The sequence below is a fragment of the Pinus tabuliformis genome, chromosome 1_2, assembly GCF_031772625.1.
Source record: "Pinus tabuliformis cultivar Carrire ecotype Pingquan chromosome 1_2, CPIR1, whole genome shotgun sequence".
Taxonomy (NCBI): domain Eukaryota; kingdom Viridiplantae; phylum Streptophyta; class Pinopsida; order Pinales; family Pinaceae; genus Pinus; species Pinus tabuliformis.
In genome coordinates, this window is record NC_142298.1 from 934,560,333 (window position 1) to 934,579,749 (window position 19,417).

Sequence of the window (19,417 nt, forward strand, 5' to 3'; positions counted from 1 at the left end):
CATAAGAGCTCATAGGAGCTAATTTGTTATGAAAAGTGAACTCAATAACTAAGACAGGTATAACATATACAAAGGTTGTAATCATATTTCAACAGCCAAATAGGTTTTTGATTAGGCACCAAATCTTTCTACTTAATAACATTAAAACATATTAGGCATCAAATCTTTATACTTAATTAATAACTTAACACATTAAAAAACATATACCTGTCCCATAACAACACCAAAATGAATCGAATGGGGTTCCCCAACCATGGTAACTAACAGCCTTTGATTTTCCAGGACCTAAAGGAAGCATGTAAATCATAACCCCAGGATCACTTCCTCGCTGAATAGTGAGAACTCCATTGATCAATACACGTTCATAATAATCAGCATATGCCATTTTTTTGGTCCAGCGAAATAGATGACGGGCAACCTGTGATTAGTTATAAAACTATAAGACAAGTTCATTTAATTTTCATGAAATGTGCAATTTGTACGCAAATTTTATGCTACTTGGATAGAGTGATTGTATCAAAATATGAAAGGTAAAATTGGTTAGAAAAGTCTGATGCACCACAATTCCACCTGGTGTATACAGAACCTATAGCATATTTATAAGGAATAATTACCTGGTGTATACAGAACCTATAGCATATTTATAAGGAATAATTACAATTCAAGCTACAGCACATTTTATATCTGAAGGCTTCTTTAGAATAATAGATAATCTAGATACAATGTGTGAATGATAAAGAAAATAATTGTTCCATGAGTTGAAGAATGTAACTAATGTTGGTCGTCATAATTGTCTTTGTCAAAAGAAAGAAAAAAAAGTTTTATTGTAAAAGAAAAATTATTTTTGAAGCATGGCTTTAAAGCTCTTTTATTTATTTTCTAGGTCAAAGCCTCCATTGAAAGCTTCTAGGGTTTGTCTTGAGTCAATAGAGACATTGTCACATTTATTAGACCCTTCTCGGGCTTTTGTATCACGTAAAAAGAATTATTTTTGAGTCAAAAAGTGTCATTTGTCACCTCCAAACCAAGTTGGCCATGTCCTGCTAAAGTTGGCCTAGATTATGGCTATTCGACCCAGCAGAAGCAGTATATTGTTGAAGTTTCTAAGTTTACTTAATTTAGAAACCCTTCTTGCACTTTTCCTAATTTATTCCTACCTACTTGTTGATTTTTCTTTAACAAATTATTTACAAAGTAAACACTAAAAATAAACATCAGTGCATGCTCAACATATTACAAATTAGTGACTAAAAGAAACAAGAACAAACACACCACATGACACCATTATTTTTGGACCAATGTCCCCGAAAAAACCCAATGCGGGAAAACCGGTGCAGCTATATGAGGGTTTTTTTATTAAGCAATATCAGAGTACAATCTGGGTGTCATAACTAGCCTACCCAACAGAGAATTTCCTTAGCAGCTATACCTCACAGTTTGAGAGAAATTTCTTAGCTGAAACCCCGAAAAACCCTTCCAGTAACTCCTCAGCACAAAACTGCTCCTGCAACCCCAACGTCTGCCCAATCTAGAATGCGTCAGCCCCTCTCTGTCTCACGTTGGCTCTGCATTAGCCCCAGGAGGCCCTACGTCAGCTCTGGGAGCCTCTACGTCAGCGATGCTGGCCCCTTTGGTGCTATGCACAACAATTGGCTGCCTCTGCATGAGCCCCTGCTGGCTCTGCATCACCCTCCTTGGCTGCTGCATTGCTCTCCCAGCACAATCTTTGCCTTCTTTGTTCCTCTGTACTCAATGCCCCTCAGCTGCTCTCCCAATCACTGATTCTATCTGTCTTAGCAAACCACGCTCTAGAGAATAGAATGACTGATCATCTGGTGTGCTTTCCAAGTGACCCTCAAGCCTCCTCTTATACATTTCCTGTTGACATCTCAACAGCCGAGATTAAGTCCCTAATCAACAACTAAGATTAGATCTGGTTTGATCCATGTCTTTTGGACCACTCTAAGAAAGATTCATATTAATACACATTAATATTTTATTTTCCCTAAGTTTAGACTTAGGGACTCCATTAAAAATATTAATTATTTTAATATCTCCTGATCTGTTTAGAATCTGCCCAAACCCCTTCTGGGTATTGGAGATCTCATGTGCCCCAACCTCTCCACCAAATTTCGTGGCTAGAGCACATTTGATGCTACCCCAAATCAACATTCCCTCTTAGCAAGGACTGTGCTCTAACAATACTCCTCACTGAGTATTACTCTGATCATCCAGCATTAGTACTTATGCTAATGCTAGGCCTTCCTGCCCAACATCCTCTACACTGCTGCCTCCTGTACTACCGCCCATGGTTCTGCCACTGCCACTGTTGCATCTGTACGACAGCTCCCTCTGCATCCGTGCTGCTGCTGGTCCTTTCTCCCAGCACTGCATCTGCACTACACATCCTCTCATCATGTTGCATCGTGCTGCCCACTGCTGCACTGCAACTCAGTTACTGAGAAGTAAGTAACTGATCCTCCAACTGACCTCCCTGTTGGGCTAGAGACACCCACTGATGTTGAAGCTCCCTCTGTCGTTGACAAGTGCTCCCTCTCTGACCTCTGCGCTGCTGCAACAACTCTCCTGCATCTCGCACCGTTGCACACCTCTATGTGATTTGCTGCACTGGTTAAACACCCCTGTGCCTCTCGCACTGTTGCAGCCTGCTAGCTCTGCGTTGTCTCGGGACTCTTGCACTATAGCTCTCTCCGTTGCTCCATCCACATCCGTCTCTACCTCCTCAGCTAGTCTTGCTACTCCTCGTCAAGCCTCCCATAGCAAGGTCTAATCCAAGAGGTTGGGTACCTTGAGGATCCTGCCCCTCATTGCCTGTAGTCCACCTGACTACAGCTCGATGTCTCCCCACTTCCGCTCAAGTGGTGCATGTGCATTCATGGCACAGTCATCGTCTGTTGTAGATCTGATCCAAAAGATATATGAGAATAGAAATAACCTAAGAATAACAAGATCAAAATGGATAGAAATGATTCACTTTATTAATATCAACCCTTAAGGTAGGGCAACACCATACATTCACTCCTTAAGGAAGGAGAACACTCCACAAGCCATATGCCTGTTCATACAATAATTCTTCACTATCTCCCATGTGGAGTCTCTAGCCTCTATATAGGCCTCATACATACAAATACCATGGGTCATTACCATGGTTCCCTCATACCATCAACTAATATCATGGGCCCATTACATTATTATTAACTACTTGTGGTCCCTTACATGACATGGGTTAACCACTTTATTTATTACTATGGCCCATCCCATTATTACATTATTACCTTGGGTACCTCCCTTGGTACCCCATATTATCCCCCCTAGGTATATAACATTCCACCCCCCTAAGCATGTTTCGTCCCCAAAACATGGGAAGAACACAAATAATAAGATCTACTCAAAAGAGTAGTCCACTGATACCATGCATGTGCATCTAGCCATCCAAGAGAAAGGTGAACCCTCGATCTCGCTGGTGCCTCGCTCGCTTGAGATGGAAGTTGACCATGGCAGCTCTTCTGTGTTGATGTGTAGTAGGTGGATCTAGGCTCCTTGCTATCCATCATACGGGGGTTGTTGTCCTTATGGCTAGTTGGTTGCCATCTTGTTGGTTGTTTTCTTGCGGGGTGATGTGGGTGATGATATGTTGAAGTTTTAACCCACGGTGTCTTTTTCTTTAATTCACCCTGCTGTGGTGCCTGTTGTCGTGGCTTCTTTTCTAATATGACTTCAACCACTGAACCCTCATCAGATGTGTCAGCACCTGTTACCTTTTCGGCTTCAGCCTCTGTTTGTGTTTGATTGTCGACCATCAACTGCTCATCATCTGATATGTCAGTCCCTGTAACATATTCTACTTCAACCTCCTTGGACTCTACCTACTTATTAATGGAAATATCCTGTAATGTAATTTTCTTCTTTTTATACCAGAGCTTCAGGAATTTCTTCTGCACATTAATATTTATAGTACCCACTAATTCCATCCAAGGGTATCCCAAAACAACATCCATGTTATCCATATATGAAGCATAAAAATCACCATGAAACACATACTTATCCATAGAAAGTTTCAAATCCTTATAAATTTGAACAACCTCATCATCAACCTGTGTATTTTCAATTTGTTTTGCTGGAACTTGCAATTTTTTTGCCAAATTAACATTGATGAAATTATGCTTGCAACTAGGATTTATAGAAACAATGATCTTCTCTTTCTGAATCAATCCATGAACCTGCAATAAGGAGACACCTGTAGCAAATAATCCCTTATGTGTCACATTCTCCTTTTTTCTAGCCCTAGACCATTTGTCCAAAAAGACTTTTTCAAATTCTGCATCTGAAAGTTTGGTCAACTGCTTTTGGTCAAGTGATGACCACCAATTTTCAGCCTCATCTCTCAGATTAAGCGTCATTGAAACCTTCCAATATCTCCCATGTATGGACTTGTGACTCTGTATGAATTCTTCCATAGTAGGACCATAAACTTTCCCTGTAAAATATAGCATCTCCATGAAGAGGGTTTGAGAAAAATTCCTCACTTGGCGAAAATTTAAAGTAGCCACAGTTTAGTCAATATTGCTCAGAATCTTTATTATGACCGGTTTTCGGAAATGGAATGACCATGCTGCATCTGCCCATGTGATAGAAATCCTGATCCAGGCACTAGAATTCCAGATCTGCGCTGCAACTCTCCCGCCGTCACCAAAATTTCTGCAAAAAAGCGCTGATTTTAAATCAGCGATATCTCCCTCATCCGGACTCCAATTCGACTGATTTTTTTTTTGAAATTGGGTAATTTTTCTCAAACAATTCAGATCTACAATTAGATTTTGTAGATCTTGCACCAGAACGTCTAGATCTGCGCCGCAAACTCGCTTCCCTGAAAATTGTCTGCAACCCCACTGATTTTTAAATCAGCGATATCTCCTTCATCCGGACTCCGATTCAACCGATTTTTTTTTTGAAATCGGCTATTTTTTCACAAAGAATACAGATCTATAATTAGATTTTGCAGATCTTGCACCAAAACGTACAGATCTGATCTGCAAATTCGCCACCCAAAATCCCTGCAAAAAATATAAAAAAATTTCTCCACAGTTGTGCCCAAGAAAGTGCTCTGATACCAATTGTTGTAGATCTGATCCAAAAGATACTAGAAAGGGTCTCCTCCTAGCCACCGCAGGCCTATGCAGGCCTTAAACCTTGACGACAGCCCCTCTTCTTCTCCTTCCTTGTGTGCCGAAGGCCTATAGGCCTTTTCCCTTGCTGTCACAAGCCTTCTAGGACTTGATCCCTTGATCTGTGGCCTTATTAGGCCTTGAACCCTGGGCCGAGGCCTTATCCAGGCCTCCTATCCTCATCGCTACCCCTTTTCAGCCCTAGTATATCCGTCCTTGTCCACTCTTGATTATAAGTGTTGGTTTTTTAGCGCCAACACTTTTTTTATGGGTGTTTCAAGTGGTTTTAGAGTTAACATTTGTGGTTGCATGTGGGCATACTCATTAGAGGATCCCTAGAGTCAAGTTGGCACCAACAAAGGCCATAAAGACTAGTGGTTTTCCTCCTCGGCCTTTCTTTTCTCATCATTGTTGCACTACAGCTTCAAGAAACATTGTTACAGTGGCATAAATGGCATAGCAATGGCACCTAAACTTGTTGGGCATTCACTCTTAGCATCCCTTACATCTTTGGTAATGGTCTTGTTGTTGGCAAAGTAATTTGATTGGGTTGATTCTCTTATTGTTGCGATCATTGGTCTCTATATTTCTTTGTTGCATCATATCACTCTTGCATTTCATTGCTAGCTCTTGCATCCAGCGATTACATCTTGCATCCATCTATTGCACTCTTGCATTCATAAGTAGTTCACCGTTAGCAATCTCATCCAATTGACAAAATATGTGTGTGCACTCATTAAGATACTCTCAATAAGAAGATAGATGCTCTAAAAGATAATTGGTATATTTGGGCTGAATTGACATTCCTTACATAAGATAGGCTTATTGTTAGGGTCCCACCCTAACCCCCTTATTTATGTAATGGGATCGAGTCATAGTCAAGAGTCAATAAAGGCCATATTAATAATTGTAAGTGGTTAACCCGCAATTAATGACGGGACCACAGTTAGTTGCAAATGGGCCGTAGTATTAGATAGATGGTATTAATAAAACCCATGGTATTGATCCATGGTATTGCATGTATGAGTCATATATAAAGGATAGAGACTCCCTGCGAGGAGCATCGTGTCTTATTTTTGAATCGAGCTCTGCTCTATTGGAGGTTGCCCCCTCGAAGAGGCCAGTGAACATTGCTTTCTGAATAATAAAATATTTGCTATTGTCTCTCACTATTCTATGTTCTGGGTATCTTTCTTCGCATATTCTGTATTTGGGTATCTTTTTGCAGGTTAAGAGCATAACAAGTGGTATCAGAGCACTTTCCAGGGCCGGTGGGATCTCCATTTCTTAGCAAAAAACATTTTTGGCTAGAGACGTGTTCCGGCGTCTTTAAACCACGGGATCTGTCGTTGAGCGCATAAACCTGCGGATTTGGGGAGGCATGCACACAGGAAATACAAGAGGTGGTCACACTTGTTGGACTCCCTTGTAACCCCTGTGGGTACCCCTTCGAGTAGTAGCGCATTAGACAGAACCGCGTACGGACTGTCTTCCAAGTACCTTCTGGGTATATCGGAAGCCCCTTAGCTCCTCCGCAACCTCGCCATAGATAAACCGTCGGCCGTCTTGCTGCTACAGTACACCGAGAACAACACTCGGAGAGATTACTCGCCCGTACGATAGGGTAGTCGGGTTGTACGGCTAAGGGTACGGTTGATCCTCCTTAGTTAGAGCCCTGAAACATTGGGCCGAGTACTACTGTCAGACCCTTATGTATATTGCGATCTGTAGCACCTGACACTCCTCAAGACCATAGTTCCCTTTTCTATCTTGGGATCACGCATCATCTCTGCCAGATCCGCTCGTGCAAAGGGGTGCAGCAGCAGCAGACATCAGTCCCGCAGTTCCGAGTTAGCAGACCAGCCATTCCGATCTATTAGATCCATCAGATCCACAGCAGCAGTCTGTTCCGCCGCCCAGAGCTATCCAATCTGCCATTCAGATCTCTCAGATCCACCAGATCTGAGTAGTTGTGTGGGGTTCCTATACCGGGGCATAATTTTCGTAGGACTTTTGGCAGCATTGACATTTTGAGGATTTGGCGACTGCAGTATTCATAAGGAGGGAGTAAAACTCCGTTAGGAGTTTTAAGAAAAAAAGAGTCTGAGATCTCCTGGGGCGCTTATTGGTGATCTAGCCCATCAGAATCAGGACGACGAGCTGAACACGGTGGTACCATTCAATTCTTACTGAAAAATTTTTTGGGCAGTCCCAAATCTCAAGAACATCTGCTTGGTGCATGGTAGAAACTAGAGCTCAAGCTATGGCCAATGAGAGGATTGACAAACTTGAACTAACCTTGCAATCCATCCAAAGTCAACTCGACAGACTATCTAGCCTAATCTCGAAGGGCAAGGAGGAAGCCCACGAGGAGGCGTATAATGGCAATGGAGACAGCGAGGGTGAGTCTAGCCACTCTCCTCGCGTCTGGGGCACCCACCAACAATCCCGTCAACGACCTCCCAAGTTGGATATGCATAAATTTGACGGTTCTCACCCGGCAGCATGGATAGCACAAATGGAGTAGTATTTCAATTTGAATAACAACTTAGATAATGAGACTCAGCTTATGGTGGGGAGCATGTACTTGGACAATGAAAGGTGGCAATGGTGGGAATGGCATCAACGTTGCAATGGACCTTTCTTGGCTTGGACCAACTTCAAAAAAGCTCTTACAGACCGCTTTGACCAGGAATCTTCTTTTTTGGGTCGTCTTACTAAGCTCCGGCAGACTGGCACAGTGGATGAATATATTACAGCCTTCGAAGCCTTAGCCTTCCGCACTAGGGGTCTCTCAGATGTGTTCTACACGGAATGTTTTATCAGCGGTATTAAAGAAGCCATAAAAGCCCAAGTCCTACTGCACCACCCTCCCACATGGACGGAGGCCTGCAAGGTAGCTCGTAACGTGGAACGCGCGTTAGCAGCCCAGTACAGTCGCCCAAATTTCTCCGCTAAGGTTCGCCCCCCACAGGCTCACAACATGACTCAAACACTTAAGGTCCAAAAGGTGTCACCTGCAGAAATGGCCGAAAGAAGAAAGCAAGGATTATGTTACTACTGTGATGAAAAATACTCCCCAGGTCATAAATGCAAGGAGCCCAATTTTTTTCAAATTGATGCCACTGTCTACAGCTCATCGGAGGAAGATCCACCACTTGAGGAACATGAGGTGGTAGAAGAGGACAACCAAAAGGACAATGTCCCTGACGAACCAGTTATTTCGCTGCATGCTTTGGCAGGGATTTCTTCACCTCAAACTCTCAAAATCAGAGGTTTTATTAAACATTGCCCAGTAGTAGTCTTGATTGATAGTGGAAGTACACATAATTTCATCCATCAAAAAGTCGCGGAAGCAGTGCATTGTTTTGTACGAGCAGTTTCTAACTTCCAAGTCCAAATTGCGGATGGGGGCACAATGAAATGTGAAGGCCGCTGTGAAAATGTCAAACTTCAAATGGGGGATTATCAGTTGAAGACCCACATGTTTGCCATACACATGGGAGGGTGCGACATTGTCCTCGGTGCTGAATGGCTCTGCACTCTTGGGCCAATCACAATGGATTTCCAAGAGTTATATTTGAGTTTTAAGCAGAACAACTCCACACATACCCTCCGTGGACTCCAGGTGGGAGCTCCCTCTATCATCAGCTTGCACAGGATGGAAAAATTGCTAAAAAAGGGCCATCATGGAGTTATAGGTCAATTTAATGCCATCCAGGCAGTCGCAACCAAGTCTCTGCCAATTCATCCTGAGATGCAACAGATTTTAAATAACCATCTACCAGTCTTTGACAAGCCTCATGAGCTTCCACCCTCGAGAGGGGAACATGATCATAGCATCACCTTGGTTCCAGGGGCCCAACCCCCATATGTGCGCCCATACAGATATCCGTTCACCCAAAAGAATGAAATAGAAAAAATAATCAAGGAACTTTTGGAAGCAGGTGTCATTCGTCCCAGCATTAGTCCTTATTCATCACCGGTGGTCATGGTGCTCAAGAGAGATGGGGAGTGGCGGATGTGTCCAGACTTCAGGGCCCTTAATAAGTTGACAGTCAAAGATAAATTTCCCATCCCGATGGTTAATGATTTGCTAGATGAACTCAATGGGGCGCGCTCAGGTTACCACCAAATTCACATGAAGGAAGTCGACATTCCAAAGACTGCTTTCCGAACTCATGAAGGCCATTATGAGTTCCTAGTCATGCCATTCGGTCTTTGTAATGCCCCATCTACTTTTCAGAGCCTTATGAACCACCTTCTCAAACCATATCTCAGGAAATTTGTCCTTGTCTTCTTCGATGACATCCTCATCTATAGTTGGACTTGGGTCGCACATCTTCAGCATGTAGATCTACTCTTGCAACCGCTCCGCAAGCATAAATTATTTGTTAAGATGTCCAAGTGTTCGTTTGGCATGGAAGAAGTTGAGTATTTGGGCCACATTGTGGGGCGTGAAGGTGTCAAGGTGGACCCAAAAAAGATCCAGGCAATGCAGGATTGGCCTCAATCTAGGACCTTGAAGAGCCTGAGAGGATTTTTGGGTCTCACAGGCTATTATCGCAAATTTGTCCGCAATTATGGTCGCATAGCGAAGCCCCTCATTCAACTCCTGAAGAAAAATTCATTCTTCTGGAATGAGGACGCACAACAGGCCTTTACAGCTCTCAAAAATGCCATGTGTTCCACTCCAGTCTTAGCACTACCTGATTTCATCAAATCTTTTGTCATTGAATGTGATGCTTCGGGTACGGGTATTGGAGCGGTCTTAATGCAGGAAGGACGACCTTTGGCCTTCGCAAGCCAACAACTAAGTGGGAAGAATCTGGGCCAATCTACCTACGAGAAGGAAATGATGGCCATCTTACATGCAGTAGAAACCTGGCGACCTTACTTATTGGGGCGACGTTTCCAAATCCGCACAGACCATCACAGTCTTAAATATTTTTTGGAGCAACGCCTATCCTCCCCACAACAAAATAAATGGCTCGCCAAAATGCTGGGATATGATTATGAGATCATTTACAAGAAAGGGCAAGACAATAGTGTAGCAGATGCATTATCTCGCCAATTTGAGAAGGAAAGTACCCTGCTAGAAATTTCCCTTCCCATTCCAGAATAGATTGAAGAGGCTTGCAGGGAATGGTTTTCACATCCCGGGCTCTCCCAACTTATTTCTCAATTGCAGGTGGATCCAAATTCCACCAAGGGCTACTCGTGGCAAGATGAGATTCTTCGCTACAGGGACAGAGTCGTAATATCTCCAACATCCACCCTCAAAAGTCGCATTTTGGCAGAATTGCACTCATCCCCCATTGCAGGACATTCAGGCTTTCAGAAGTGTTAAAATTGGCAACCAAGGCAAAACTTCATGTGGGTCATCTTATTCATGGCTGATAATATTTTTCTTAGATTCCTCTCATCGAGAGGTGTAGGATTGATATAAAGATCATCCAATTCCGATAAGTATTCATGGAGATATGAATTTATTTTGATTATGGAATTATTATCAAGCCGACCTACAACTCATGTAGGCTCAGAAGCCCAACAGTCGCATCTATTCACCCACCAACGTTGTGTATAAATATAAGAGGACTTTTCCTCATTTGGACTCACTCATCTCATCACATCTCTCTCTCTAATGCGCAGATATGAGTCTCTTCTCTACTACGCTGAAATGGGTCTCTCTCTCTCACACATGTGAAGCCGGAAGCTGTTGAATTTGAAGCTGCAACTGCAAAAGTAAAGATTGACTTGCGTGGCCTAGAAGATCTCCTCTTTGGAACTGCGCTGTAGGTTCATCTGAATCTCCTTTGAAAGCCGCAACTTTTGGTGGTGGAATGAAGTCAATCCGACGAACGGTTTGCAAGATATCGACTGCCCTAGTTTGAAGCCGGAAACTGCTGAAACTGAAGCTGCAACTGCAGAAGTAAAGATTGACTTGCGTGGCCTAGAAGATCTCCTCATCTGAACTACACTGTAGGTTCATCTGAACCTCCTCTGGAAGCCGAAACTTTTGGTGGTGGAATGAAGTCAATCCGACTGTCGGTTTGTGAGATATGGTCTGCCCTAGTTTGATAATGAAGCCGCTAATGCTGATGCTACTGATCTAGGGTTTGCTACAGCTGATATGAATCAGATTTATTGTACTATTTCTCTCTGCTGAATAATTGAAGATAAAAGAAGATTTGATCAAAGGGTTTCCCCACACATTGTGGGGTTTGTCCCTGGCTAGCCACCACATCTTGTGTCTCTTATCTTGGCTTGTTTTCTGTCGATCGTTTAATGTTCTATCTGCACTTTACTTTATGTACATGTGATTGCTAATCGGTGGAATATAATAAGAAAAAGAAGTAAACTGTTATAAGCATAGAACATACCATAACTTAACATGGTATCAGAGCTGAGGTGAAGACAAAGCCCGAGCAAGAGCAAGAGCAATCATTGAAGAGAAGATTGGCAAGGCTATCCTAAAAGAACTATGGGGTGCTCAACACTCTTTCCTGCCGAAGACAAGCTCCGTGAGAAAGCTGACTATCATGGATGGAAGATGTCTATCGATCTAACCCTTGAAGATCAAGGAGTGTTGGACCATGTAAGAAGCAATATTGTTGAGCCTTCATCAAATGCATCTGCTGCTGCCTGGAACAAATGGAAAAATGGAGAAGTCAAATCAAAGAAGATCATCCGCGACTCTATCGACAAACGCTTGGTGGCATACATCTCTGATCTAGACACCTCCAAGGAAATCTACGACAGACTGGTGAGTTTATTTAAAGTTAATGATGCAAATCAAGTTTTGTTTCTTAGAAATAAGTTGAGGGAAATCAAGAAGGGTAAAGATGAAAGTATGCAAGCATACTTCTTAAGAATCACCGAGATCAAGAACGATCTCCTATCTATTGGGGAAACCATTACTGACAGAGAAATGGCACTCACAACTCTCGGAGGATTACCATCTGAATGGTATGTGTTCAGGACTACTCTTCTGAACAATAATGTAATTCCTAGTTTCGAGGAATTAATGACTAGATGCATTCAAGAACAAACAAGGGTAGAAGAGCAGGAAATGCCCTTGCCTAAAGGTCCTCCTGCTGCTTTTTCTTCTCATGCTAAGAAAAGAAATAATTCTGGGTCTAAATCAAAAGGAAAGGCTGGACCTAAGGGTGGAAGAAAAGGATGATGTTACATCTGCGATAAAGCAGGTCACTATGCAAGGGAGTGCCCTGATAGAAAGGACTCACACCGGGACAATGATCAAAATCCCTCTGATGGCAAATCAAAGGAATGACAAATTCAACAGCAAAGGTAAGAGGAGAGCTGGGGATCGAGGAAGAGGACAACCATTCAAGAAGGCTAGAAAGTCCAGGATGTATTAAATGCACCTGACCTCAAAAGGAACCTAGTGTCCATCTCGACAATGGAAGACAAAGGCTACAAGGTAACCTTAAGCAATGGCAAGGTATGTATATGGAAATGCCTTTACTCTTGGGTTTAGTGTTGATTCATCATATCAGGTCGATGGAAGTCCACCAGGTGTCATGTCTTGTGACACAACTCTTCAGTCCAAACTTTGGCATCAGAGGTTTGCCCACCTTCATTCTCTACTTGGTGTAAAACAAATGGTGACAGGGATCCCCGAATTCCAAGTAGAGAAAGAAGGTGTATGTCCGGGATGTGTCGAAGGAAAGCTCAAAAGGGGACCGTTCCCCTCAAGCCAAAGCAAGACCTCTGATGTATTATAGTTGGTTCACTTAGGCATATCTGAGGCTGGCATTAAGAGGGAGACTACTACACCACATACTCTTGAGCAGAATGGTGTGGCATGAAGGAAGAACCACACGATGATGGAAGTTGTCCGAGCCATGCTACATGATCAAAGACTTTCAAAGTTTCTATGGGCTGAAACTACAATCACCGTCGTATATGTACAAAATTGATGCCCTCATCAAGCATTGGGTTACTAAACTCCTGAAGAAATGTTCACCACCGGTCAAAGGGAAGTCGTGATTAGTCATGATGTCACCTTTGACAAAGATATGGCTCTCAGCAAGGTGGACAATCTGCTGACTTTGAGTAGCTCTTAAGAAGCTGACACCAGGGAACCGAAAGAAAAGGATGATGAATCAATGCCTGATGTAGAAGAACCCATGGATCCGATTGATCCTCATTCACATGAGCCTTCCTCTTCTAGGAAGAGGCCTTCATGGCTTAGGGGGATACTTGATGATGCTGAAGGACATGCTGCACCCTGAGGAACCTTCCATCAAAGTAAAAAACTTAACAGGTATCAGGGATACCTGACCATCATGAGAACGATCATACAAAATGAGCCTTTGTCATTCTCAAATGCCGTCAAGCATCAAGCATGGAAGGATGCTATGACCGAAGAATATGAGTCTATCATAAGAATGATGTTTGGGAAGTAGTTCCCAGACCCCAGGACAAGACTGTTGTTACTTCCAAATGGCTTTACAAGATAAAGCATGCAGCAGATGGAAGCACGGAAAAGTATAAGGCTCGTTTTGTTGCTCGAGGTTTCTCCCAAAAGGAAGGTATAGACTATGATGAGATATTTGCACCTATTGCCAGATATACGACCATCCGCTCGATCATAGCCCTTGTCGCTTCACAAGGGTGGAACCTACATCAGATGGATGTCAAGACTGCGTTCTTGCATGGCTCGATCAAAGAAGAGGTCTACGTGGAGCAACCCGAAGGATTTGAGATTTATGATCGAAAATCTCATGTATGCAGGTTGAAGAAAGCTCTCTATGGGCTGAAGCAAGCACCCCGAGCATGGTATCAGAGGATCGATAGCTACTTGATGAAGCTGGGATTCACTAGGAGTGAAGCTGATCCTAACCTTTACTTTAAGGTTGAAGATGACAAGCCTCTCATACTGGTGTTGTATGTGGATGACCTCTTTCTAACAGGTGCAAACCCTCTCATTCACAAATGTAAGAGGGAGATGGCTTCTGAATTTGAAATGAAGGACAAAGGACTTGAAGTGTGGCAGAAGCCAAGGGAAATTTTCCTATCTCAAGGAAAATATGTGGTAAATATATTGGAAAGATTCGGTATGATGGACTGCAAGCCTGTGACTACCTCGAGGATCTTAACTTTTAGAAGTTATATGGTAGTGATGTCGAACCAGACTTGGGAAATGCCTCTGAGTTTCAAAAACTCATTCGCATTGATGTTCTTGGTGAACCTCCGTCCGAACATATGTTTTGCAGTTAGCATTGTGAGCTCATATTTGGTTGAGCCTCACTGGATTGATGCCAGGAATCTTCTGAGATGTCTACAGGACACAATCTCTCATGGATTAAGATACACTGCCGGAGATGTGAGACTACTTGGATATACTGATGTTGATTGGGCAGACAGTGTGGTGGACCGTAAGAGCACTTCCGGGTATTGTTTCACCTTGGGATCTGCTTCTATATCCTGGATGAGCAGGAAGCAGAAGTCGGTGGCTTTGAGCACCGCCGAAGCAGGATATATTGTTTCTAGCATAACCTCGTGTGAGGCAGTCTGGTTGCGAAAGCTCTTCAGTGAGCTATTTGGATTTACATTGGATACCACTGTGATTCTCTGTAACAACCAGAGGTGGGATTCGATTATTGAGGAATCCCGTATTTGTCAATTGCTCCAACGGATACACATCATCTGGGATATCGTAAGTCAATGAGCAAGGAAGCTCCATCACATTAAGATGATGTACAGGTTGATACAACTTGTCAAAGCCCCGAGGAAAGATCTAATCTGTGATTTTCCCAAACGACTTGGAGTCGCCAAGAAACCCTTGTACAAGGGTCCTGCATGTTACATACATTGAGCTCTGGGAGCTCTGAGGGCTTGCGGTTCCTACTAGAGCAACATATGACCACAGGGTGACTCACCCTCCCCTGGTGGTGCACACTGGAACAAGATGATTCGCTCTCTTGTGGGACAAGATGATTCGCTCTCTTGTGGAACAGGATGATTCGCTCTCCTGTGTAGCAGGATGATTAGTTCTCCTGTGAGACCTGGATTGATGTGTTCTCCATGGCAGCCTGGATTGATGTGTTCTCCACGGCAATTGTAGCAGGATTGATGTGTTCTCCTGTGAGGCCTGGATTGATGTGTTCTCCATGGCAATTGTAGCAGGATTGATGTGTTCTCCTGTGAGGACAGGATTGATTAGTTCTCCTGTCGAGGCATCCTACCCATGCAGTCTGGGACTCATGGGAAGTACCTCTCATCTGATCAATGAGCAGGGAAATGAAGTTAGGGACCATAGTAGTACCGATGGACGCATCGTTGTAACTACCGTACTCCCTACGCTAGGATGACCTCCATTGATCTGGGATCAATGATACTGGTCTGGGACCAGTGGTAGGAGTTGTACCATACTATGACGCTGACTTCGGGTCGGTTGAGACTGGTCTGGGATCAGTGGTACATACTCTGAGACTGACTTTGAGTCAGTGGAGGATGATATTGGTCTGGGACTATTGGAGTTGTACTCACTATGACACTGACTTTCGGTTGGTTGAGACTGGTCTGGGACCAATGGTACATAATCTAAGACTGACTTTGAGTCAGTATGATACATCCTCGATCATTTCTTCTTCTTCATAATTCGGACAAAAGCAGAGCAGAACAGAACAATGCAAGAGCAGAGCAGAACAGAGCAAAACAGTACAGATCAGTGCAGGGCAGAACAAGACAAAGTAGAACAGGCAAAATAGAGCAGAGCAGGGCAAGGGTCAGGCTGTACAGGGCAGTGCATTTGATGGATGAATAGTAACGACCGATAGACAGATTGCAGATGAAGTTCTCCATGGTTGAGAGGGAGCGTTAAAATTGGGAACCAGGGCAAAACTTCATGTGGGTCATCTTATTCATGGCTGATAATATTTTTATTAGATTCCTCTCGTTGAGAGGTGTAGGATTGATATAAAGATCATCCGATTCCGATAAGTATTCATGGAGATATGAATTTATTTTGATTATGGAATTATTATCAAGCCGACCTACAACTCATGTAGGCTCAGAAGCCCAACAGTCACATCTATTCACCCACCAACGTTGTGTATAAATATAAGAGGACTTTTCCTCATTTGGACTCACTCATCTCATCACATCTCTCTCTCTCTACTGCGCAGATATGAGTCTCTTCTCTACTGCGCTGAAATGGGTCTCTCTCTCTCACACATGTGAAGCTGGAAGCTGTTGAATTTGAAGCTGCAACTGCAGAAGTAAAGATTGACTTGCGTGGCCTAGAAGATCTCCTCTTTGGAACTGTGCTATAGGTTCATCTGAATCTACTTTGAAAGCCGCAACTTTTGGTGGTGGAATGAAGTCAATCCGACGAACGGTTTGCAAGATATCGACTGCCCTAGTTTGAAGCCGGAAACTGCTGAAACTGAAGCTGCAACTGCAGAAGTAAAGATTGACTTGCGTGGCCTAGAAGATCTCCTCATCTGAACTGCGTTGTAGGTTCATCTGAACCTCCTCTGGAAGCCGAAACTTTTGGTGGTGGAATGAAGTCAATCCAAATGTCGGTTTGTGAGATATGGTCTGCCCTAGTTTGATAATGAAGCCGCTAATGCTGATGCTACTGATCTAGGGTTTGCTACTGCTGATATGAATCAAATTTATTGTACTATTTCTCTCTGCTGAATTATTGAACATAAAAGAAGATTTGATCAAAGGGTTTCCCCACACATTGTGGGGTTTGTCCCTGGCTAGCCGCCACATCTTGTGTCTCTTGCCTTGGCTTGTTTTTTGTCGATCGTTTAATGTTCTATCTGCACTTTACTTTATGTACATGTGATTGCTAATCGGTGGAATATAATAAGAAAAAGAAGTAAACTGTTATAAGCATAAAACATACCATAACTTAACAAGAAGACGTATGCTCGCACCAGAAGATCATTTTTTTCGACAGGCATGAAAAAGGACATCCTTACTTTCGTAGCAGAATGCGATGTCTGTCAACGCCACAAAGGGGAGACCGTCAATGCACTAGGCACATTACAACCGTTACCCATCCCAGCATCAATATGGACAGAGGTTTCTATGGATTTCATTACAGGTCTTCCAAAGTCAGGCAACAAGTCAGTCATCATGGTGGTTGTGGACAGACTTTCGAAGTATGCTCATTTCTGCGCCCTACCCCACCCGTTTACACCGACTTTGGTCGCTCAATCTTTCATGGATCAAATCTTCAAATTGCATGGCATGCCCACTTCTATTGTGTCCGATCACAACCCGATCTTCACCGGTAATTTTTGGCAAGAACTCTTCAGGCTACAAGGCACTCAACTAAAACTCAGTACTTCCTATCATCCACAAACGGATGGTCAAACTGAAGCCGTGAACAAATGTCTGGAAACCTACCTTAGGTGTTTCACTTCAGAAAAACAACATCTTTGGGTACAGTGGTTACCTCTGGCTGAATGGTGGTATAACACCAACTATCATGCCACCACCAAAATGACTCCCTATGAAGCAGTATATGGTCAACTCCCTCCTTCCCCTACTTCTTATATCAAGGGGTGCTCAAAGGTACGAGCAGTGGATCAACTCCTACAACACCACGCAACCATGCTAGCCCATCTTAGAGAGAATCTTCATCAAGCTCAAAACCGCATGAAGCAACAGGTAGACCAGCATAGCTCAGAGCGCCAATTTCAAGAAGGGGATCAGGTCTTGTTGAGGCTGCAACCATATAAGCAAACATCACTCAAAGACAAGGGTTGTCAGAAACTATCTCCAAAATTCTACGGACCATATCAAGTATTTCAGCGCATTGGAGAAGTGGCTTACAAGTTCGCTTTGCCACCTACTGCAAAAATCCATCCAGTTTTCCATGTCTCATGCCTCAAGAAAGTGATTGGGAACAATTGCAGAATTCAAACCAGTCTACCTGAATTGGACGAAGAAGGGTCAATCTGGCTCCAACCTGAACAGGTCCTAGACACACGAGACAGGCACCTGCAGGGCCGCATGATTAGGGAAGTCCTCGTCAAGTGGAAAGACACCTCTCCGGAAGACGCAACTTGGGAACCAACCACTATTCTTCAGCAGTTTCCGCAGCTTCAGCCTTGAGGACAAGGCTAGTCTTAAGGGGGAGGGCATGTTAGGGTCCCACCCTAACCCCCTTATTTATGTAATGGGATCAAGTCGTAGTCAAGAGTCAATAAAGCCCATATTAATAATTGTAAGTGGTTAACCCGCAATTAATGACGGGACCATAGTTAGTTGCAAATGGGTCGTAGTATTAAATAGATGGTATTAATAAAACCCATGGTATTGATACATGGTATTGCATGTATGAGTCATATATAAAGGATAGAGACTCCCTGCGAGGAGCATCGTGTCTTATTTTTGAATCGAGCTCTGCTCTATTGGAGGTTGCCCCCTCGAAGAGGCCAGTGAACATTGCTTTCTGAATAATAAAATATTTGTAGTTGTCTCTCACTATTCTATGTTCTGGGTATCTTTCTTCGCATATTCTGTATTTGGGTATCTTTTTGCAGGTTAAGAGCATAACAGTTGTTCTCACAAGTTTTCTCTTGCTCTTTTAATGTCATTAACATCAAGTAAAGAATAATACCTTGGAGCATATCATCATTCTCTAAGTTGCCTAATAGTTCTAATTGCATATCATTGGTTATCAAATTAGCGAATTTTTGTAGCTTGCTCTCTTCCTTTCATTGTCATTGAATATCTCCTAAAGGATTGCTAGCATCGCGAAATTTGGATACTTTTGCTTGTCATTGCTATTAACCAAAGGAATTGGATATTTGCTTGTCATTTGAAAGTTAAATTGCTTTCCATTGTTATTGTCATAATTAGCATTATAAGTATTTCTTGTGAGTTTACTTTTTGTAATAAGTGCACTAACATATTGTTTTGCAAGTGAGCATCACATCTAAGAATCATAATCTTGCAACATTGAAGTTAACTCACTCTTGAAGCACTTGATTGATCACCATATTGATATTGTGATAAGAGTAATCTTGAAGTCATCTAAGTAATCTCAAGAATTGCTAATTGTGTTGATATCTTGTTGAAGGATTATCTAATTGGCACATTAACATTGTTAAGAGAAACATTGGACTTGTGCACTTTATGTTTATTGTCATTTGATAAGCAATTGTCCATTGTGAGATTTCTTATCTTGAATCGCCTTACACTCCACTTGTCATTGGATAACCCAATTGGTAATTAAG

General features: G+C 42.9%; 1 protein-coding gene across 4 annotated transcripts in view; it reads right to left on the reverse strand.

Annotated features, from left to right (window-relative positions):
- LOC149209011 (uncharacterized) overlaps nt 1-19,417 on the reverse strand; it is a 392,284-nt gene that overhangs the window by 151,677 nt on the left and 221,190 nt on the right. For all 4 annotated transcript variants that reach the window (XM_089396248.1, XM_089396247.1, XM_089396246.1 and 1 more), the window contains one exon: nt 208-418. In XM_089396248.1, coding sequence (XP_089252374.1) covers nt 208-418 — 211 coding nt within the window. The remainder of the gene's footprint in view (nt 1-207; nt 419-19,417) is intronic.